The sequence below is a fragment of the Prinia subflava genome, unplaced genomic scaffold, assembly GCF_021018805.1.
Source record: "Prinia subflava isolate CZ2003 ecotype Zambia unplaced genomic scaffold, Cam_Psub_1.2 scaffold_91_NEW, whole genome shotgun sequence".
NCBI classification, from domain to species: domain Eukaryota; kingdom Metazoa; phylum Chordata; class Aves; order Passeriformes; family Cisticolidae; genus Prinia; species Prinia subflava.
In genome coordinates this window covers 108,667-131,200 of record NW_026961098.1, presented here as the reverse complement: position 1 = coordinate 131,200, position 22,534 = coordinate 108,667, and the positions used below count along the sequence as shown (strand labels likewise).

At 41.5% G+C, this 22,534-nt stretch overlaps 1 protein-coding gene across 3 annotated transcripts; it reads left to right on the top strand.

The window, feature by feature from the left end:
* The first annotated feature begins 260 nt into the window (after nt 1–260).
* LOC134546479 (mutS protein homolog 4-like) lies at nt 261–9,725 on the top strand. Of its 3 annotated transcripts, none has more exons than XM_063389288.1 (8): nt 261–442; nt 1,774–1,898; nt 2,866–2,934; nt 4,110–4,228; nt 4,740–4,868; nt 6,353–6,527; nt 8,154–8,242; nt 8,590–9,725. In XM_063389288.1, the coding sequence occupies exons 1-8, from the start codon at nt 390–392 to the stop codon at nt 8,773–8,775; spliced, it is 945 nt and encodes a 314-aa protein (XP_063245358.1). In that variant the 5' UTR covers nt 261–389; the 3' UTR covers nt 8,776–9,725. The 3 variants fall into 3 exon arrangements, with proteins under 3 accessions (XP_063245358.1, XP_063245356.1, XP_063245357.1); XM_063389286.1 differs by having other exon boundaries at nt 262–442; nt 2,734–2,934; XM_063389287.1 differs by having other exon boundaries at nt 263–442; nt 851–1,898; nt 2,734–2,934.
* Nucleotides 9,726–22,534: the final 12,809 nt, after the last annotated feature.

Sequence of the window (22,534 nt, the reverse complement as noted above, 5' to 3'; positions counted from 1 at the left end):
AATAGAAGAAAAAATTTCTTCTGAAACTGATTTCCTTTTTTCAGTATAAATTGTTGATTTCTAGCTAAAGTACCATCCTAGTTTAGTCTGTAGTTGGAAACATAAAAGAGCATCAGAAACTTTAGCACCTGTCTTTCTGTTTTATTCTAATCCCAGATTCATACATCATGAAAAATACAGATTTTGTATTTCTGAAACCTTCCATTAACAGTTTCCAACTTTGTACCAGCACAAGTGGGGAGTGAGGAGGAGGGGGGTACATGAATGTATACAATTTGGGTTAAATCTTTGTATGTGGTATGTAGGTATGATAACGCAACTTGCAGAAAAGTACAGCCTACCAATGAAAACAAGTTTCAGCTCTGCTCGTGGATTTTTTATCCAGATGAATGCTGATTGTTCAACATTACCTAATGGCCAGCTTCCTTCAGAATTTACAAAGGTATCTGCAGAAAATACGTTTTAGCATAACATATTTGTATACTTCATTTGTTATATGTAATACATTAATAATAAAGTATACATTATACAGTAAATAACAATAAAAATAATTTCAGTGAAGATATTTAAAAGTAAATGAAGTTTTAATTCGGATGTTTTTATAAGTACTCTATATTCAGTTATATAATCAATAGTGTGTAAGTACATGCAATTATGTTTTGTGTAAGAATAAAGTTGCATATCTTGCTAATTGTTATCTTAAGTGAAATTTTCATAGAAAATTACATTGTAAAAATGAAACTGGGCATTGTTTTTTATTTCCCCATATGGTTCATAATTTGGTTTATAGAAGCTGGTTTTCCTTCTGATAATAAGGCAGGCTCTTATTACTGGTTTCAATTCCCCATAGATCACGAAAATGAAAAACACATACAGCTTCACTTCAGCTGATTTAATAAAAATGAATGAAAGATGTCAGGAGTCCCTGAGAGAAATCTATCACATGACCTATTTGTAAGACCTGTTAAAACTATTTAATATTTGCTAAGTATGTTCATTTTCTCCAGTTATCAGCTAATTATATGGGATTTTAAAGCTATCTTTCTTTTAAGTTATGGTTACTTACAGAAATAGTCTAAAGCAACACTGTTCAAGTGTACTCCTGAGACAAACAGAACCCATAAATTGTGTATTGTATTAAACATGATTGCAGATAGATTGGCATTTATTAATAGAAGTGGTCATCATATAAAATTTTAATGGGTGAATTATCTGTACAAAATGGCACAATGAATGCATTAGTTTTGCATCAGTAAAAATCAGATTTGTTAGTTTTAGTCAGTTCCTTATATTTAGAGTAGAAGTATTTCTGTATCTTGTCCTTGCGTGTGATCTTGTTCTCCTCTCTGATTCATAACTTAGTAAGTGTAAGGTTACCTGTCAGCTGAATGGAAATTCTTTCTAGCAACCATGTAGGGGTTTTTTAACATGTAAATCTAAGGGAATTAGAGTCACATTTCACATGTTAATAAAACATACTTGATCCCATAGCTACATTTTTAGTTCATTCTCTGTGTGAAGCTTTCATATGAGCTGTTGTATTTGAGGTATGTGTGTTGTGTCTGATGAGCAGAATGTTAGCTGAGATGATGGCACAAGATCTTTACTGCAAAGAAATTTATACATTTGCTCGCATCTGGGGGACATGATTGTGATTTATGAGTGACATTTTATCCTAATGTATACAGTATGAACATTATAGTTTCTTTATTTCTGTAAGTTGTATAAATTGAGGATGTGCTGTGCAACGGCTAAATCAGTGTCTTACTTCAGAATAGTGTGTAAACTACTGAATGAGATCTATGAACACATTCATTGCTTATACAAGCTGTCCGACATTGTGTCTATGCTGGATATGCTGCTTTCGTTTGCCCACGCCTGCACTCTTTCTGATTATGGTAAGTTTCTTCTTTGATTCTGTTACGGGCCAGGTAAAGACCCTTCTGATGGAGAATAACCAGGCTGTTTTGTCTGGTTCCATTTCTTTTTCTGTATCTCAGTAGTCTTTAGGTGAGTGTCTCTGGTCTGTCTTTGCTAGTTTTATGCTGATGTTCTTTCTGCTTCCATTCATCCAAATTAAATTCTGTTAGTTAGGTGCCATAAGCCTTCCCAGTCGCTCTTGTCAAAATAAACAGTTTAAGCATATTCTGTTCAAAAGCGTGAAGTGTATGGACATTCTCGGTTTACACGTTTTTCTGTTCCATTAATGCTGGTAGATAAAGAGGAGCCATGTGTAATCGGTTCAGAAAATAACTGTATTCTGACAGAAATCCATAGAGAGAGTTCCAGCATCAAATAGACTTTTGTAGGCATGGTATATTCCCAAATAATCAATATGGTAGCATATAACAAAAATAGAAAGAATGCTACTTTCTTGTTTACCATGCAAATACAGGGTACATATGTGGAAGTAACAGGAGTCTACAACCCTTGTACTTTATAAAAATACTTTGGCTCTTTGTGGTTTTATTACTGGAGTCCAGCTCTACTTACTAGGGAACAAAACCACAGAATGTTAATTTAGAAATAAAGTTTTAGTTATGGGTTTCTTTCTGTAGTCTTGAATCATGAAAGCTTGAATGGTAATCAGAATCTGTACCTGAAAGTGGCTGGTAATTCGTCCCAAGAGCTCTGCTCTGGAAGAATTAACTTTATTTCAAAACATACTGGTTTAATAATGTAAAAGTTCCCACACTAACTCCTCAGTGTTTTACATCTTTTTTTCTCATTTAGTTCGTCCAGAATTTACCGATACTTTAGCAATCAAGCAGGGATGGCATCCCATTCTTGAAAAGATAGCTATGGAAAAACCTGTGTCTAACAACACATACCTGACAGAGGGCAACAATTTTGTCATTATTACAGGACCAAATATGAGTGGAAAATCAACATACCTGAAACAAATTGCTCTCTGTCAAATTATGGCACAGATTGGTGAGTAAGAGTATACAATATTAATCATCTTCTGCAGCACATTTCCCCCCGCCCCCTTCAAAATATTTATAAAGTTGAATGATTTAGCTTCCAGAATAACATTATGTCTAAATAAAATAATAACAGGTAGCCCATTTTCTTCTGTCAGCTCTTGTGTTGCTGACAGAGGCAACTGTAAGGTTTTTCATCTGCCATCAGAAACTTACTTATGTAAATCTTAAAGCCTTCCCAGTCTATCTTCAGAGGAGCACAGTTACCTGCCTTAGTTCTTTGGAGCACCATAACCCAATCTAGCACCTTCTGCTAGACTGATTGTGAGTGTCCTTCAAGTATGCTGGTCAGACGTGTGTTAGTCATCCAGAAGAAACACATGACCTTAAGCATGCCTAAATTACATAGAGAAACATGTTTCTAGACAAGTACAATGAATAGATAAATAATCAACTGCTTTAGATAAAAGTCGTATCAAATACTGCAAGGTTCTGTTACTAAAGTTATAAAAGGAAACCAACTATTTGTAAAGTCTGACTGAGACTCACTCCTTATGTTCAGGAATTCCTCATGACTTTTTTCTTGGAAGTTAGTCTGGTAGCAAAAGTCAACTCTATAGAATGAAGCTACTTAGCAGTGGAGTATAAAATTTATCCATCATGCATTTGTGGGTTCAGTCCCCAATAATTGCAAGTTCTTGAGGAATTGCTCTCAAAAACATGAGTTTAATATGAATAAAGCAAACTGGGAAGTTTTTGGCAAGAGGTTCCTGTTCTTTCCTATTCAGTAAAAGTTCTATGCTTTGAAGTCTTATAAGGGCAACGTAATCTTGATTTGGGGAAACTAATGTTTCTCGGGATTAGCAAACCAGTGGCCACAGAAATGTAAAACAATCCTAGAGTTCATTGTTTTTTTCTGTATCCCTTCAGACTGACCAACAGCTTCAGGCATATGATTTCTTACAGCTTTCACTGATAAGCTTTAATTATCCTATATCTATAATAACTTTTTTCTTTTCTTCTACCATAAATTAATGGTAGAATGTAATCTTACCAAACTTTATCAAGTAAGATGCATTTTCTGATGTGCACAAAAACCAAGTGTAAAAGTTTTTTTTTTCTCAGTGCCGTATTCAGGCAAATGTCCTAGTGATGAGAGAAACTTGTATTTTACTTGCTTTGTAGGTTCTTATGTCCCAGCAGAGTATTGTTCTTTTCGAATCGCAGAGCAGATTTTTACCAGAATAGGTATGGATGATGATATTGAAACAAATGCATCAACATTCATGAAGGAAATGAAAGAGGTATGAAATACAGCTGTCCAAGTCCAAGGCCCATTTTTACTGTTAAGCTAATAGAAATGGTACTAGTGTATTTCCACTGAGAAAGTGTACTTTGAAAAATAGTCAAAAATTCAGCCTTCACCCCTTTTATGATAAACCGTAGAAACCCAGGCATCTCTTAAATAGAAAGATATTCCAGTCTGAGTAAAAAATCAGTGCTTTGTTGGATAGTACTTGGTAACATTTTTGGGTTTGCTTAAACTTTAAGTTGTCATTTGTAGAGGCCTGAGCTCTCTGAATTTCCACTCACAAACTGATACCATTTTGAGGGTAAGTTCAGTGGAAAAGAGAGTGCTGTAGTGTGAGTCTGCTTGATTAGAATTGACAGCTGTTTAAAAGCTTTGAAAAGGTAAAATTGCTGTATCTCAAGAGATTTTTTAAAAATTTCTGCATTATGTTCCATCTGAATAACAAAAAAAATCCTTTTTAAATAAAACACATAAGAATGATAACACTGTGAATATTTTTCTAGATAACGTACATCATACAAAATGCTAATGATAAATCTCTCATCATTATTGATGAACTTGGCAGAGGTACCAGTGCCGAAGAAGGTATTGGCATTTGTTATGCTGCCTGTGAATATCTGTTGAACTTAAAGGTAATTCTGTTTAATTCTGTTTTGAAACAAATTTAAGCCTTGTTTTGTCATCCTGAAAGTATATACAGTATTTTCTCATAATTTAACATTTGCAAAGATTTCTTGGCTAAATATGGTATTTTTCATAACCGGTGCATAGTAAGAATTACAGTGATAGAGGAAACTTGAGGACATAAGCTGCAGTTCTGTTCACTTGTTGTGGTTTAACCCGTCGGCTGCTAAACACCACCCAGCTGCTTGCTTGGTCCCCATACTGCTGTGGGGGAGAGATCAGCAAGGTAAAAATACAAGAACTTGTGGGCTGAGATAAAGACAGTTTAGTAAGTAAAGAGAACCATATGCAGAAGCAAAATAAGGAATTCATTCACTGCTTCCTATTGGCAGGCAGATGTTCAGTTGTTTCCTGCAATGCCGTGTTTCCTCACAATGACTGTTACCACAACGCTGAATGTCCCTCCTTCCTCCTCTTTCCTCACAGTTTTTATTGTGGTGGTGTAGTATGGTGTGAGATATCCCTGGGGTCAGTTTGGGTCAGCCATCCGGGCTGTGTCCCTTCCCAGGTCCATGAACACCCCCAGCCTGCTTGCTGGGAGGAGCAGAACAGCCTTTGGTGCTGTGCGAATGCTGCTCTGCAGTGGCTAAAACATGTGTGAGTTATCAGTACTGTCTTGGTCACAAATCCAAAACAACATAACACAAGCTGCTATGAAGAGAATTAACTCCAGTCCATCTAAAACCAGTACACTGATCACAATATCTTTCCAACTTGCAAGCTTGTAATTCTGTCTAGAAAGAGAATAATCCAGTCTTTAGTTTAATTTTGCTTTTAGTTTGGTTTTAGTTTTGCTTTATCCTTGAATATTAAAAGTGAACCTCTCTACCTGGTGGTTACTTTTCAAAGTACAGTGGTAGTTCTGCACAACTTATGAATTGGTCACAGAGGTTATAAAGTTGTTTAGAAAACTGGAAGATAATTTTAGATGAAACCCAAATTTCACATCTGTTGCTAGTTATGGGATCAACCTCAGATGGCTGTTACATACCTTTTGAGTGTGCAGGTGTTTGTTTCTCCTCAGAGTTTATTCAGCATCCTTTTGTGGGTTTTTTGGTTTGAAAAGCTCAGATACTTTCTGGCACTTGTACTTTTGATAAAGAATTCCTTGAGAGAATTAAACAACCGTTTGACAGTCATTCCAATCCACACCAGTCAGATTTTGTAATCATCATGGTTTTTCTTTTGTTTCTGATACTTTTTTCCTTCTATTTAGAAATGAACAGGAGAATCCCCAGTTGGAAAAGGTGTACTTGCCAGTGGTAGAATGCATCACTGAAGGATTTTAATTTGCTTTAGTAATGTAAAGACAGCTTTTCGATGTTTTGGAGAAAACCTGGACATCTATGAGATTATTTAATTTTTCTTATTTATTATAATTTATTTCTGGATTGTTGCCAAAATAAATTTTCTTTCTTGTTTCCTTATGTAGGCATTTACACTGTTTGCTACACATTTCCTGGAACTATGTCATATAGACGCTTTATATCCTAATGTGGAAAACTACCATTTTGAAGTGCAACATGTGAGAAGCAGTGCTGGAAATAAGGAGAAAATTGCTTACACTTACACACTTTCTAAGGGATACACAGAGGAAAAGAACTATGGTAATGGATTCCACTGTGACTTACAGTTGGCAAAAGTTGCACAAGATATTATTTAAGTTATTAGGCATCTAACATTATTTTTTCTGATGACAGATTTCCCCTGAGTTTGTGTCTCTCAGAGAGATACAGGGATCTCCAGATCTATAATTTATTCCAAATAATTGTGTGTTTTAAGTAACCATGTAGTTAGATAGTAGTTTCGGGTAGTATGAAGAACTTATATGATATTTGGTTGTGAAAAAAACATCTTACTGATGTTAGTATCTCCCTGGTTCATGTCTGTTTGAATGAGTTGAGTCTGAGCATATGCTACTTGAGTTCATTTAATCTGCACTTAGGGAAGTGAATGAATGTGCTGGAGAGATTTAAAGATGTGTCTGTCATAAGCAGTGATATGACTGGTTAACAGCAGATTGGCCCTTTTTGATTAGCAAAAAGGAAGCAAGTTTCTTTAAAAAAGGAGAGGAATTTTATGGAATATTAGGCTAAGACAATTTTGAGCGGGTCTGCAAAAGCATCAGTGTTCTCTGAAAAGTGGATTTACTTTTCTTTCAACTATAGAATAAATTATAGTGTAGATTGTACAGATTGATTACTTGTGGGTCCAGAAAGAAGAAAAGAGTGAGTGACAAAGATTTAAAGAAATCTGTATGTTTCCAAATACTAAATTTGAATGTTGATTCCTTGATTTAGGTAATATTTAATCAAGAGGAAATCAGCTGCACATGACTTTTGCAAGCTATTGTTAACCTAAGACTAGAAATTATTCCAGTTAAACTTCAAGTAATAGGACTTAAAACTTTTCTTGATCAGAATTTTAGAGTAAGTTAAACTTTGATGCCACAAGCGCAGTTTTAGATGCTATGCCACCCCTAACTCCGAAGAATCGTATGTTTAGAGAGTAATCTCTGAGAGCAGGAGACCTTTAGAAACTCAGTGTTCATGTCTTGGCTTTACCTTACTTGAGCAACATTCTAAGAAAGGGTACAAGGGCTCTTCATGACCCTTTTTCATTTTTGAACCTGCTGTATTAAACCACCCAATGAACCAAAGACTTTCCTGGGGTACAAACAAAGGAAAAAGTTAAAAAATCATGTTAGGGCAGGAAAAATATCTATTTCTTACCTTGAGTATCTGGAAGTTTGGCTGTTGGCAGCAAAGAGGTTGAAAAATGGCATTCATGTCTACTAGACGTCTGGATATAATTGAGAGTGCAGTTAGCAAAACCTCTGTATTTTCTGTCAAATTAAAAAACCGAACGGAGAAAGCTGTAAACACCATGGTGCCATTTTTTTTTTCCTTTTAACCTCCTAATAGGTCTCATTCTACCCATTTACAGTATTACCAGCAGTAACTTGATGTTGAGGTGTATTTCAAAGATAGTATTAAAACAAAGGTGACGTCTTAGTTCATAACTCTCCAAACCTTATTGTTTATTAACCAAAAAAATTCGAAAACAAACATAAACAAAACAACACACAAAGAAAAACAATACCAATATTATTTTAGTAAAAGTTAAATCTTTATCCCTTAGAAAAACTGGTGAAGTTAATTCTGGAAGACATAAAATGGAAGGTAAGGATAAAAATTACATTAAAAATCCTGATTTGTGTTTTATATGTTTAGGACTAAAAGCTGCAGAAGTGTCCTCCCTACCATCATCCATAATTTTGGATGCAAAGGAAATTACAAATCACATTGCAAAACAAATTTTGGTACGTAGTAGAAAATTATAATGCTGTATTTTACAGTTTCTATACAACTCAAATGTATTTCCAGTTTCTGTAAGGATACAGGATAAGCACTGCCTTTGTTTTAGTGAAAACAGTTTTCATTAAACTTAGTATTTCTGGAACCAGTTCTGAAAGTCCCTGTTATACTGAAGGTCCCTGTTAGCTGACAACCCAAGTGACCCTTAGGGTAAAGGAGTATTGGATGTAATGTTCGTATGCAGCCCAAGAACTGTGAGATCAAAAACAGGTAAAAAATAGGTAATACTGGTATTTTTATAATGGAACATAATTTATTTCATATTTTAATGTATGTATATTTTTAAGAACAGCACAGGCAGAAAAGCACTCCTGAGATGATGAAACAGAGAGCTGCATACCAGTTAGCAATGAGATTGGTTCAGACTGCCAGAAATTCTCGACTGGACCCTGACAGTTTGCGTGTATATTTGAAAGCCCTGAAGAAAAAGTATGAAGCCAGTTGTCCTACACCTGGAAAAAATTATGAGCAACAGTAATGTATAACATAGACTGTTGTTCTAACTTTTATGACTGCAAGATGATGCTGGTTTTCCCCAAAGTATTAGTACTGTCTTTTCACGTCGTGTTATGTTTTTAATTCTTAGTCTAAATTACACTCAGTAATGGAAGACCATATCCTTTATGGGTTCCCTCTCTTCTCTGACATACCTGGAAGAAAAGCATTTGCCTTCTAAGAGGAACACAATTCTTTTTGACAGTAAATTGTATCATTTCCATCATTTTAGAGCAGCATTGAGAGGAGAGGGAAGGACTGGGGCAGAATACTAAGGAACTCAGAATTTCAGGCATGACCCAAAAGAAAGCTGAGACTGCAAAAAGGGAAAACTGTGTCCAAATTGCCTCGAAGCAGTTTTTGCTGTCTGTTCTTATTCCTGTTTTATTCTCGACGCTCCCTGTGCCATTGTTTCCCACTGGATCCTTGTGTCTCGTTCCCTGTGCCTGTTCCTATTTTATCCCTCTCTGCCATGTTGCGCATCCGCTTTGTTTCGATTTTTAAAATCGTTTTCATCCTGCACCCTGTTTTTCCTTTTCTTCCTATGTCCTCTCTGCTCCCACTCCCTCTTTCTGCCTCTCATCGTCCGTCCCTGGTGCTCCCATCCCACGACTGGATGGGTCCATGAGCGCAGATCGGGATGCCGGTGCTGCAGCCTCCCGGGGGCAGCAGCAGCAGCGTCGTGGGGAAGGGAGGAACCACCTGCTGCCACCGGCCCGAGCGCAGGAGTGGAGCCTGAGCCAGAGCCGTGGCAGCGTCCCTGGCCCGTGCCGTGGGGCGGCTGGTGGCCCGCCACAGCGGGGCTGGAGAGGAACTTCAGCCCTTCTGGGGGCTTCCTCCCTTTCTTGTTGCAGCAGAATCCCTTTTTGGGGGGATGTACGTGTGGAAAGGGCTGGAATAAAGTGCCGTGCTGCTGTCCCAAGCAGCTTGACTCATTCTGTGCTTTCTTTGGGGGGGTGAGGAAAAAAGGCTGAAGGGGAGGGGGTGGAGACTTGGGGACTCTGATGTCTTTTGGGGCAGTATTTGGTGCTCTCTAGGAGAGGGAGCCACGCTGCAATGGAGAAGCCAGTGAGTGCGGAATAAGGAGGGGTCGTGCTGGGTGCCCTCTCCCAGAGGATCCCAAAGCTGCCAGAAAATTTACAGGGAGGGGTGGGTGTAGAATACTAAAACCTGTCAAGTTTTTTTGTTTCATAGGTATTGCCAAAGAATAGGAATTAATCGCTAAATTCATTTGGAAAGAAACCCTCTCTCTATCCACTCTATTGTATACAGGAATGTAGGAAACTCTGACTAAACATTAGTAGTAGTTTTGAAAATATTGCCATAACATTTTTATCTAGGAATGAACCAATCAAGTGCCTGAAACCATAAGAACAGATGCTTAGGCTGTGAAGGGAATAGAGAGGGCTCTCTGGCAACCTTTGCCTCTGCTCTCTGCCTGCCCCCAAAGTGCGTTGCAGCCCCAGAAGAGACTGCAGCCACAGGTATTAGCAGTGACGGTGAGGAGGGGGCGGCTCCTGCCGGGGCTGCTTTAAGAGGGGGTTGTCTCAACTCACTTTGGCATGGAGCTGCTGGAAGAGAGAGGCTTATGGTGGGCTCCCGGGGCTGTCTCATGGAGCAACAGTGAGAGCCTCTCCTTGGGTCTGGGGGAGCAGCTGGATGCACTTGGGTGTGGGGCATTGCTTGAAGGAGATGATGGGGGCCAAACCTTTGTGCTAGACAGGGCAGCAGCAGCTGAGCCAGTGTGGGTTTGCGATTGAGAGGGGGATCTTCTCCTTTTAAGTTTCGTGTTGGAAATCCCTCCCCGGTGCCCCCAGAAAAAGATGGGGGTTATGAGAACCAAAGGAGTTTAAATAGAGGGAAGAAACTCCTCTTCTGGTATCGTGTGTTTAAAGTGGGGGGCATCTCCACTCACCTGGGATCTTAAGGGTATTGGTTGAAGGAAAACTTGGCTTTTCTAGGGTGTTAAGGGTATCAGTTGACAGGGAATCCCTGTGTTCTATTTTAAATGGAAGGGGGAAAATATTGTTGGGTTAACCCCTGTTGGAGTCCAGGATATTCCTCTGGCCACCCTGGAGGATTTGAAGGCTGTACAGGAGGGTTTGGAGACTGTACAGGGGGGTCTGGGATCTGTACAGGGGGGTCAGTTAGACCCACACAGATCCCAGGAGGACACTGACTCTGATAGCTGTCCATGGGAGTGAACACTCACATGCAGGAAGAATCACAAATCCTAAGAATTTAAAATAAGTAGTGGATGGTTTATTATAGAATATAAATATAGAAATTAGGATTCTTAGTATATGGGGCTGAAGAGGCAAGATGGAGGAATTGGGGAGTGGTCCCTTGTCCTCCTTGTTCTTATTCTCGTCCCCCATCTTGTGCTGAGTTGGGTTTTAGAGATTGGCTTAGAGTAGAACTGACATGTTAGTAAAGGTAGTAGGTATTGGTAAAATTTTGTAAATAAAAAATACGTCTCGGACAGTGGTTGGGTTGAAGATACTGTACTTAAGGTGCAGGGCTCTCTGACCTGGGGTGGTCCAGCCGCGTGTCTTGCTTTGCTGGGGACGCCTTGCAAAGCTGGACAAGAACTGATAGATAATTAAGAATAAACAGCTTGATAACACAAACTGCTGGACTCAACTTGTCGTCTCTGGCTTCGGTGTGAAACACCCAGGGCGAAGAGAAGACTGAAAACCTTATTACCTCTGGGAACAGCAACCCAGGGGAAACTCCCAGGGGACAGCAACCTTGGGGGAACCCTTAGTACCTTGGAGGCCAGCAACCCCAAGGAGAATCTCAGGGAAACAACAACCCAGAGAAACCCCCCCCCCCCCCGCTTTTTTTATCATGCTAAGGTCTAAAGTGGGTGCAAAGCCCTGTTGTTGTTCTTTTTAAAGGGTTTGAATTGAGGTAAAAATCTCCCTTTTCCCATCATTGGAGAGATTTAATTTGAGGAAACAAGCTCCTTTTCTGTTCTTGTCGGGGATTAAATTGAAGAGGAGAATACATTTATTTGCCATTGTATTGGTTTAGGGTGAGGTGAGTACTTGCTGTTGCCTCAGTTTCAGGGCTTAAATTGAAGGAAAGCTCAGCTTTGGCAGCATTTGAAGGGTTTAAATCGGGCCGTGCTGAGCCAGGCGAGCCGTGCGGAGCCAAGCGAGCCGAGCCGGGCCGTGCCGGGCCGGCGGGCGGGAGCCGCGGCTCGGAGCTCTCTGCCCGGCCCGGCGCTCCCCGCCCAGCGCGGGGCCGCCCCTGCCCGCCGCGGGAGGAGCGCGATCGTTTCAGGAGGAGCAGCGGTTCTGGCAAACAAATGGGATGCTCGTTTAAAAAAGTAAAAAAATGGTTTCTTTGTGTTAGACAATATAGTCGAGAGAGAACTCGGGGGAGGATGATAGAGGATACCGTATTCTAATATCATTTTAGGGCATTTTGTATTTTCTTTTGTAGCATCAGCTTAATGCTCAAAATCATATATTATAAACAAAAATATGCACTTATATATAGGTACAGTTAAATGTAGAGAATATAAATGGCTATGCTATTTCCTAAATGAAGATATATATGTGGTTTTCATATAATATTACATTCTTTGGTGCTATGTAGTGTTTTGTTTTATTTTTTGGTATTTATTTTGTGTCATTTGGGTTTGGAGAGAAGATGGATTTGTTTGTATTTGAGGTAGAATTAAGTTAAGTAGCTTTTTAAAATAGACTTCTGAAAGGTATTATTGGGATTTTGTTTTTGTTTATTGTATGTAAGGGTTCAGATTGGTAAGGCCAGCTTGCCTGGTGGAGCTTTGGGTGTTTTGTTAGATGCAGTTTTTAATTTTTAAATTTTTTTTCTGTTTAGTGGCTTTAAGGTGGTTTTTAATAATTTACTGTGTACTTTTATTTTGTATGTAGATGTTATAAGGGATGTGGTCTATTTTTTCTTTCTAATTTTTTTATTTTAATTTTTCCTTTGTAAATTTTTCCTTTGTAAATTTTACCTTTTTCTTCACATTTCCTTTTTCTTCACGTTTCCTTTTTCTTCACTTTTCCTTTTATTTTTCTTTTTGTGTCTTACTTGAAATTTTATTTCAAAATTTTTTTTTTCATGTTTTCTTTGTGCCCCTTTTTTTTTCATTACTTATTTATAGCCCAAGTATGTGGAAGTTTGGCTGGTGAGAGCAGAGGAGGTGACAAATGAAATCCATGTCCACTGCAAGTCTGGATAGAATTGAGAGTGCAGCTAGAGAAACCTCTGTATTTTCTGCTAAATTAGAAATCCTGAACAGAGAAAGCTCTGAAGACCAAAATGCCTTCTTTTTTTTTTTTTTTTTTTTTTTTTCCTTTTTACCCCCTAACAATTCTCATTGTAGACATTTACAGGATCAGCAGCAGTAACTTGAAGTCGAGGTGTATTTCACAGGTAGCAAGAAAACAAAGTAGACTTTTGATTTTGTAGCTCTCATTGTTTAGTAACAAAGAAATCCAAAACAAAACAAATAATATTATTAAAAAACCCACCCTAAATAACAGAGAAAGAGAAAATAGACCAATATTATTTTAATTTCAAACCACTTTCCCCCTTAGAAAACCAGGCTAATGTAATTCTGCTTAATTGTGGTGCTGACGTGTTAGGTTAATGAATTAGCAGAGTTTTAAACATACAGAAATAGACACGAATTTTGAAAAATAAGTACAGAAATATAAAAATATGAATAGATATAATAACAGCAGAAATATAAATATGAAAAATGATATCATGAATAGACATAAATACAATCTATAATATTTCTCATTACTTATATTATATACAGTAGTCTATATATTATATCCATAGATATGACTAGAAAAAAGACAGGGTAATGATCAATATAAAACTAATGAATGTAAAGAAATCATGGAATAGAGCTTAAAACAGAGGGGGTTTTTTTGGTTTGAATTGGCTTGGTGGCAGGGGTTGTCTTTGAAGCGGTGGCCGGGTGTCTTTCGGGGCGTTTCTCTTAGGGGATTTCTGTGCACGTTCTCTTTGGGGGGTCCCTTTCTGCGTGTCCCCGACGGGCGGGGAGCCCCGGGCCGGGCCGCGGTGCTGCCGCCCTGTGGACACAGCGCGGTACTGCAGCTCTGCCCCGTGCCCGGCCCCAAGGGGCCCCGGGCTGGAAGCTGGTTCTTAGTGCCCGAGTGCAGTCACTGCCCGGGAGCTCCTGTTCGATTCCGCGCTCCCGGCCGTGTCCGTGCGATGGCCGGGCCGCCCGCGGGACTCGGCAGCAGGAAAACACCGAGCGCTGCGTGTTTAAAGGGAGCCGGCCCCGCTTGCCCGTGCGGCGCCTCGGCCCGGCCCGCGCCGCCCTCAGGGAGCCGAGCAGAGCTGCGGGAGCGCGGGGAGCGGCACCGAGTGCGGTTCGACCGTGTCGAGCTGTCCCGAAGAGCGGAATCTAAGGCACTGCATCCAGTAATAGCCGAGCTGTGCCGGTTAGATCCGAGTGTAGCCGAAGAGCCGAAAACACCCGAGGATTTCCGAACAGCCGAAAAGAGCCGAGCATTGCCGAGATCGGCCGAGTTAAGCTGAACGGCCGAAAATGGCCGAGTGCAACCGATAACAGCCGAACCCAACCGCGTTTAGCCGACTGGAACGGAGTCGAACCGAACAAGCCCCGCCGAACCTCGCCGAGTTCGCCCGGTTTGGACCCTATAGCCGCGGCCGAACCAAGGCTCTGCTGCAGGTGTATTCGAGACATCTTTCCTCTTTGTTTGACAGAATGAAGAGGGAAAAAAAAAAAAAAAAAAAAAAAAAAGAGGAAGAAAAAACGGGAGCAGTTCCGGGGCGGTCCCGGGGCGGTCCCGGGGCGGTGTGCGCCGTCACTGCCGCCTTCTCGGCGGGCGATTCCAAGGCGCTGTCGGGCTCTCTGCCGGCCGGTCGGCGGGCGGGCGGCCGGGACGCGATGGCGCTGTGCCCGGAGCTGGAGCGCTCGCTGTCGCTGCTGCAGCCGGGCGCCGACCGGGCCCAGCAGCAGCAGGAGCGGCGGGCGGACGCGGCCCCCACGCCCATGGTGTTCATGTGCGCCGGCTGCGGGCGCCCCGTGGGCGACACCCGCACCTGGGGTTCAGTGTCGAGGACAGCGGTCCCATCCTGCTGCGCAGTGAGTACCAGCGCTGCCACCCCCGTGCCGCCGCGGTCGCTGCCGCCGTGCCTCCTGCCCTGCCTCCCGCCGCAGCTGCGGCCGCCAGCGTCGCCGCGGACCCGGGGCGGAAGGGCTCCGAGCTCCCCGGAGAGTGCGGATGGTGAGGGCCGGGCCTGGCTGGACACAGTCCCGGGGGAGTCGGGGTTCCCGGCGCTGGGGACCGGCAAAGGGCCCGGAGCGCTCGTGTGGCCCGAGAGCCCCTGGAGCACTTATCTGGGGTGGGCTGTACAAGCCGCGTATGGCCTAAGGGAGAGGGATTTCTCACAAGGACATGTAGTGATGGACAAGGGAGGCAGCTTTAGATTAAATGTCGGGAAGAAATTTTTCCCTGCGAGGGTGGTGAGGCCGTGGTACAGGTTCCCCAGAGAAGCTGTGGCTGCCCCTGTGTCCCTGGAAGTGCCCAAGGCCAGGTTGGACGGGGCTTGGAACACCCTGGGATAGTGGAAGCTGTCCCTGCCCAGGGCCGGGGGTGGAATGGGGTGAGCTTGAAGGCCCCTTCCACAATTCAGCGATTCTGATGGTCTTGGTCTTGCTGAGGTTAGCCAGCCTGAGGAGCTGATGCAAATTCAGGCTAAAAGATGAGTGCTCATCATTTATACTGTGTAAAGCATGAATGAAAGGTTAAAAAAGTTCTAATGCATGATTTAAAATTTTTTTTTATTTTTAAGAAAAGGGATGGGGAGAGGTGCCTCCTTTTATTTTCTTCTGAATAAATGTTATTCCTTGCTTGCAGCATGGTAGAAACCCTACTCTGCTCTGGCTGCTCCAGGACCCTTGGCAGCAGATCCATGCACGCCTCAAGGCATCTCGACTGCAAGAGGGATTTGTTCTGTGTCCGTACTGACTCTGTTGAAAGGTAAGTGCAGAATGTTTATGGGTCAGCCTGCCAGCTCCACTGCACTCACCAGGCATGGCACTGAGGGTGCTCCTGTTACATCTCTGGCAAGGCTGGAGGGAGCGTCTTCTGCTGCTCTGTCCCACGGTGGTTTTCTGTATTGGTGCTGTTGGCATCCCAGTGCTCAGCTGTAGGGAACATCACCTGTGTAAGGCACATCCTAGAAAAAGAACCAAAACAAACCAACCTGGCCTGCCTTTTGTGTGGGAAGTTGCATTCCAGCCCAGAAAATATCACCAGGTCCAGGGCACTGGAGGGTTCCTTCGCATTTGATTGGAAGAGTTCACAAACCAAGCACCAAAGAGGCCTGGCTGGAGCTTGTTAGGGGTCCGCATGATCAGCAGGGAGTGTGGCCAGAGGGGCTCGGGCAGGACTTGGGGTGGCTCTGCCCTGTGCTGGCCACATCTGCTCTGTCCTTGCTAAGATGGGCAAAGGCAACTCTGACAACTGAGTACGTGCTTGAGACTCTCACTCAGCTGTCTTAAAATCTGTCTAGAAAATGAAAGTGTGCTTGGGTTTAGTTGGTTTATAGCACTTCAAAGGGGTTATTAAAAACTGTATCCTCAATTAAGGCTCCGCACCAGAGTCCTTTTGTGCAGGCATTGTCCTAATAGACAGTGGTTGTTCATCTGGACTGGTTTTAATGTCTCTTTTTTTTTCTGAAGTTCCCATTTATTTTGCTGTATTGCTGTGGATATTCCCCTTGGTACTCTGGACAGGGTTTGGAGATTTTTTTCTTCATTCCACTGCTAGAGTACTTTTTTTATTGCATGGCAGTAAAATTCTCTCATGCACTAACTTGGCTGCAGAATGGCATTTTCTGGCAAAGGGATGCTGCTTCTGCCTGCCAGCACTGCACTGTTCTTGGTGTCTTGGTGCCATTTTCCACTGTATCCCGTATCCCCAGAATCCACGGCTGTCTCTCAGGGTTCTAAAGGAGTGCTGTGTTTGGATTTTTGGCTTCAGAGTGGGAAGTGCTCTGTAACCTGATGTAACCTGTGGCATCTCAGCTGTAGGCCAGGAACCCTGGAAAAGCAAGCTCGCATTCACGAGGAGCCGCTTCCTCTTGAAAGCCCAGCTGTCTTGCAAGAGGTGCCGCACAGGGTGAGTTTTAACCTTACATCATTCTTTGTTGAAATCACCTCTGAGAAGTCTTAATATGCTTCAATGGTTTCTGCAGAACAGCTTATTCCACTCAGAGCAATTCAGTGCATTGTAACATGTACTGGACTGCTTCCTGTAATTGCTGTCTTGTGCTCTGCAAGACTTTTAGCCACTTTTCCTTCAGTTTTCTTGGTAGTTAGCATTTTCTGTTTATCAAGCACAGCATTAGGTTCCTCTGGCTGTCTCAGAAATTGGATCAGTTGTTTCTAGTTCGTTCTGATTCACTTCTCCAGATCTTCATTTAACTTTTAGCCATGTTTCTTCTGCCTCCTGTGGAAATGGACTTAATGCTTTTGCTGTAACTTTATCTTGAAATAGTAATCATAAATGAATCATGGTAAATCAGGTTGATGTTTTGCTCTACTAAAATCTTGTGACTGCAGGTAGGAAGAGTTGGGAGCGAACAGTCTGAGGAAGTGGACTGTGGAAGCTGAAGGTTGTCCAGCCAAAGCTGAGTGTGTGGCTCTGACACTGACCAAGGCTGGAAAGAGTTACTGTGTGGACAGAGAATGTTAGAGCCGGGTGAGCTTTCACAGGATGAAAGAAGCGAGGAGAGAATCGAATGGAAAGAATTGCTGAGATCAGGTTTGAGCCCTTTCTTTGGGTTTGGGATTTGTTTGTGGTTTTTTTTGTTACCTAACACTACCTAGCACTTACTTACTTACTTACTGTGAGATTTGAAGTTTTCTCCAAAAACTCAGAATGAATTTCCCCACTCTGCCCCACTGGTAGCAGCACACAGGAGAACAGAGCCTGTGGTTTGGATCTTGAGGGAGTTCCAGCAGTACAAGCTATGAGTTACCATGTTTCTCCCAAATTTACATCCAGCAAATCTGAGGAATTACCTCTTGCCTGAGCATTCCTGGTCTCTGTGACTCTTTAGTAAGAGACAGCTGGGACTGGCCAAGCTGAGACAGGATCTGTTCCTGTCAAACCATCTATTTCCCATGCGGATGAGAATCTGGGGGGCAAGTGCCCACATCACTCCTCACAAATGCCCACACATACTTCTGGGGCTGCTGTATCTATCTGCTGGATTTGTCAGCGCCAGCATTTGCGAAGGATCACCTTGTGAGCAACTCAAAAGACACATAAATAGAGGCAGCAGCAATTGTCTTGAGTTTACCTTATGGTAAGGCTTATGGATATTTTTAATCACTATAAGAAGGCTTATGGATATTTTTGATCACTTTCTTAGCACTTGCAATTACCCCTGCTACCACACAAAAGAAACCGAGGAACAGGAAAGCTCCGCTCTGTATCTCTGGCAGAAGAAAAGCCAGCAAACCAGTTTGCGTTCACCCCGATTCCTAGTCCTGTGCTGCAAGTACAGAAATATCTTGAGCCTTTGGGAGGGGGACTGGGACTGTGGAACCCAGCTGCATGTGTCTCCTAGGCCACGTTTTTCTTGGAAGCACCTTTCCTAGTTTCACTGCTTTTTGGAAATGAACTGTTCTGAGCAGAACCAGTACCTTCAGACTCAGGGTCTGAAAACAAAACAACCATAAAAACCACTAAAAAGCCCCAAACCCCACTGCCTAAGAGAACAAAGAAAGAGAAAATATACCGGGATTATTTTAATAAACCTGAATTTGTGGGAGGCACTGGGTTTGTTTTCCCTTCGTGCGGCAGCACGAAGTTTGCACGCATTTTGCTGCCGCTTTGGCTCTCAAGAACTGGAAATGCCTGGATTTCTGCGTGGTTTCCCCAGGTTCTCCTATTTAGCAGGAGCTGCACGGTGAGGTCGGTGTTCTGAGGGAGGCCCTGGCACAGCTGCCAAAGGCCGGGAACGTGGAGTGTGCAGGGAGCATCCGGGGGGCTTCTCCCCCCTGAGTTTCTCCCGGGGTGTGCTGCCTGCACTGCTGGATGTTGGACCCGGCTTTGGGCCGTTCTCCTGCGGTCCCAGCACTGAGTGCTGCCCCTGTGGCCAGACCTTGCCGTGTGCCGGCACCAAACCCGGGCAGCCGGGGCTGCTTTTCCAGCCCTTTGGTGCCACGGGCGGCCCCCGATTGCCGGAGCTCCCCGGCACCCGGCCTGGACTCACTCTGTGGGGGGGCTTGTTCCATCTGCCTCAACCGAGGACATCCTGCCCAGGTTTGACACTTGACTCCCGTTGTTTTTCCTCTTGCAGGCAGCTGGCAAAAGAGGAGAGAGCCCCTGCGAGGCAGAGCCCCTGGAATGCCCTGTCCTGGTCTGAGGTTCCCACTTTTATCTCCGACTCCCGGAGAATTGCTGGAGCAGAACCAGAGAGTGTCCATTTTATTTCCTGCCTTTTCCAATAAACGGTGACTTTCAGCTGGAGTGTGTTCCTGGTGTTATCCTCCTCCTCCTCCTCCCTGGATTTGTAAATAAATGTCCTGATTTTGGCCAAGTAGAATTTTGTTGTTCCAGGCATTGTGGCTCTTTTGTTTCATTGAAACTTCCCAACTCTGCTGAGACTTTGAGATGTCAAATACAAGTAAGACTGGAGTTTCTTGGGATTGTTACTCACACAAAATAGGGATCCTTCTTGGACAGGAGTAACTTGACGTGTTTAATGCCGCTTCCCTTTAAAATCAGAGCAGGGGAAGCAGATTTGAAATCATCATTCCATGAACTTGCACCAAATTCCTCCAAAGCTGCAAAAGTTTTCCTTGTTAGAAATTCCTGAGCTTGTTTTCCAGGCAAGCTGGGATTTAGATGTTCTTTGTTCCTTGGATTTGCTGGTTTTCCTCTCTCTCATTTTAGTAAAGAATTTTTTTTTTTCATATTTTCCATGCTGATTGGAATTTTTGTACTGCTCAGGGCACGTTGCCAAGGAAATGTACCAATTTCATGTTGGTAAATCAGGCATTGTTCAGCACCATATGCCCACAAGTCTGTAAATTTCCAGGGAAACTTGCTAAGTGTTGAATTGCCATAATGAATCTCTTTGTAAAGTTGATTATACTTTTTTCTTTATTTTTAATTACTTTGAATTTTTTATGTAGGGTTTTTTTTTTAATAAGTGATGTCTTTTTGTATTTTTAAATTTTTTCTTTTAAAAAATTTTCTATTTTAATTTTTCCTTTGTAATTTTTCCTTTGTAATTTTTCCTTTGTAATTTTTCCTTTGTAATTTTCCTATTTTATTTTTTCCTTTTTATTTTTTTCCTTTTTATTTTTTCCTTTTTATTTTTTTTCCTTTTTATTTTTTCCTCTTTTTTTCTCTCTTTAACTTTTTCCTTTTTAATTTTTTCCTTTTTATTTTTTTCCTTTTTAATTTTTTCCTTTTTATTTTTTTTCCTTTTTAATTTTTTCCTTTTTAATTTTTTTCTTTTTATTTTTTCCTTTTTATTTTTTCCTTTTTATTTTTTTCCTCTTTACTTTTTTCCTTTTTATTTTTTTCCTTTTAATTTTTGCTTTTTATTTTCTTTCTTTCTAATTTTTCCTTTTTAACTTTTTAATTTTATTTTTTTCTGTGTTTTACTTGAAATTTTATTTGAAAACTTTTTTTTTTTCTTCATGTTTTCTTTGTGTTGGTGTGTTTTGGTTTGGTTTGGTTTGGTTTGGTTTGGTTTGGTTTGGTTTGGTTTGGTTTTTTCCTCTCTCTCTACTCTTTTATCTACTTTTTTATAGCCCAAGTATGTAGAAGTTTGGCTGGTGGGAACAGAGGAGGTGACAAATGAAATCCATGTCCACTCCACGTCCGGATAGAATTGAGAGTGCAGCTAGAGAAATCTCTGTATTTTCTGCTAAATTAGAAATCCTGAACAGAGAAAGCTCTAAAGACCAAGGGGCCTTCTTTTTTCTTTTTCCTTTTTCCCCCGAACAATTCTCATTGTAGCCATTTACAGGATCAGGAACATTACCTTGAAGTCGAGGTGTATTTCACAGGTAGCGAGAAAACAAAGTAGACTTGATCTTGTAACTGTCATTGTTTAGTAACAAAGAAATCCAAAACAAAACAAACAACATAAAAAAAAAAAAAAAAAAAAAAATCCACCAACCCCACAAAAGAACAGAGAAAGAGAAATTATACCAATATTATTTTAATTTAAAACCACTTTCTCCCTTAGAAAACCAGGCTAATGTAATTCTGCTTAATTGGGGTGCTGTCGTGTTTAGGTTACTGAATTAATAGAGTTTAAAACATACAGCAATAAACACGAATTTTAAAAACTAAGTACAAAAATATGAATATATATAATAAAACAAATATAAATATGAAAAATAATATCGTAAGTAAATGCAATCTATAATATTTCTCATTACTTATATTATATACAGTAGTCTATATATTATATCCATAGATATGACTAGAAAAAAGACATGGTAATTATCAATATTAAAATAATAAATGTAAAGAAATAATGGAATAGAGCTTAAAACAGAGGGGGTTTTTTGGTTTGAATTTGCTTGGTGGCAGGGGTTCTCTTTTAAGCGGCGGCCGGGTGTCTTTCGGGGCGTTTCTTTTAGGGGGTTTCTGTGCACGTTCTCTTCGGGGGTCCCTGTCTGCTGTGGACACAGCGCGGTACTGCAGCTCTGCCCCGGGCCCGTCCCAGTGCTGCCGCCTTGTGGACACAGCGCGGTGCTGCAGCTCTGCCCCGTGCCCGTCCCAGTGCTGCCGCCCTGTGGACACAGCGCGGTACTGCAGATGTTCATCCCAGGGGAGTTGCTGGCTTGGCTAGAATTGGTTTCCCAGTAAAACTGGGGGTTGTCTAGAAAACCTGAATTTGTGGGAGGCACTGGGTTTGTTTTCCCTATCCCTGCATCACAGTCAAGAACACTCCTGGAGCTGTGTTAGGCAGTGGAAGGAGGGGAGAGCTGCATTTATTGAATTCCTTTGTTGTTGTTATTGTTGTATTTTTTCATGCTATTTTATTTTATTGTGTTTTAGATTTTCATGTTTTTTTATTTTGACTTTTAAAAAATATTTTAATGTTTCCTCAAATTTTTAATTTTTCGATTTTTAGTTTACTTTTATATTTTATAGTTATGATTTCACTTTTTATTTTATTTTCAATAACTTTTAAATTTTTATTTAGATTTATGTTTTATTTTTATGTTTGCGGTTGTTTTGTATTTTTTGATGTTTCCTTAGTAATTTTTCCTTTGTAATTTTTTCCTTTGTCATTTTTTCCTCTATAATTTTTTCCACTATAATTTTTTCCTTTTTAATTTTTTATTTTTTATTTTTCTCTTTTTAATTTTTCTCCTTTTTAATGTTTTCCTTTCTAATTTTTTCCTTTCTGATTTCTCCTTTCTCGATTTTGTCAGGCACCCCCCTTTAAAACCGGGGTGCCTTCGGCCGTGCCACAACAAAGATGGCGGCCCAACAGGAAATGGTTTCAGCCACAAACAAGATGGCAGCCGGAAGTATGGGCAGTCACCTAATGCCCCGCTCAAGATGGCGGCTCGTCGAGCCGCCTTCGACCTTCCAAAGACGGCGGCCAAAAAAGGCGGGAAAACACAAGGACCACCCATGGGCGTCGACCCAACTGCCTGCGCCCGACCCCGAAAACGGCGCCGCTCAGGAACAATTTTCAGCGTCGCT

Coding starts and splice junctions, on each gene's coding strand:
- LOC134546479 (XM_063389286.1), top strand. CDS start 390: ATGCTGATTGTTCAACATTACCTAATGGCCAGCTTCCTTCAGAATTTA. Junction 443..1,773: donor TTCCTTCAGAATTTACAAAG/GTATCTGCAGAA, acceptor GTCTTACTTCAG/AATAGTGTGTAAACTACTGA. Junction 4,229..4,739: donor TCATGAAGGAAATGAAAGAG/GTATGAAATACA, acceptor ATATTTTTCTAG/ATAACGTACATCATACAAAA.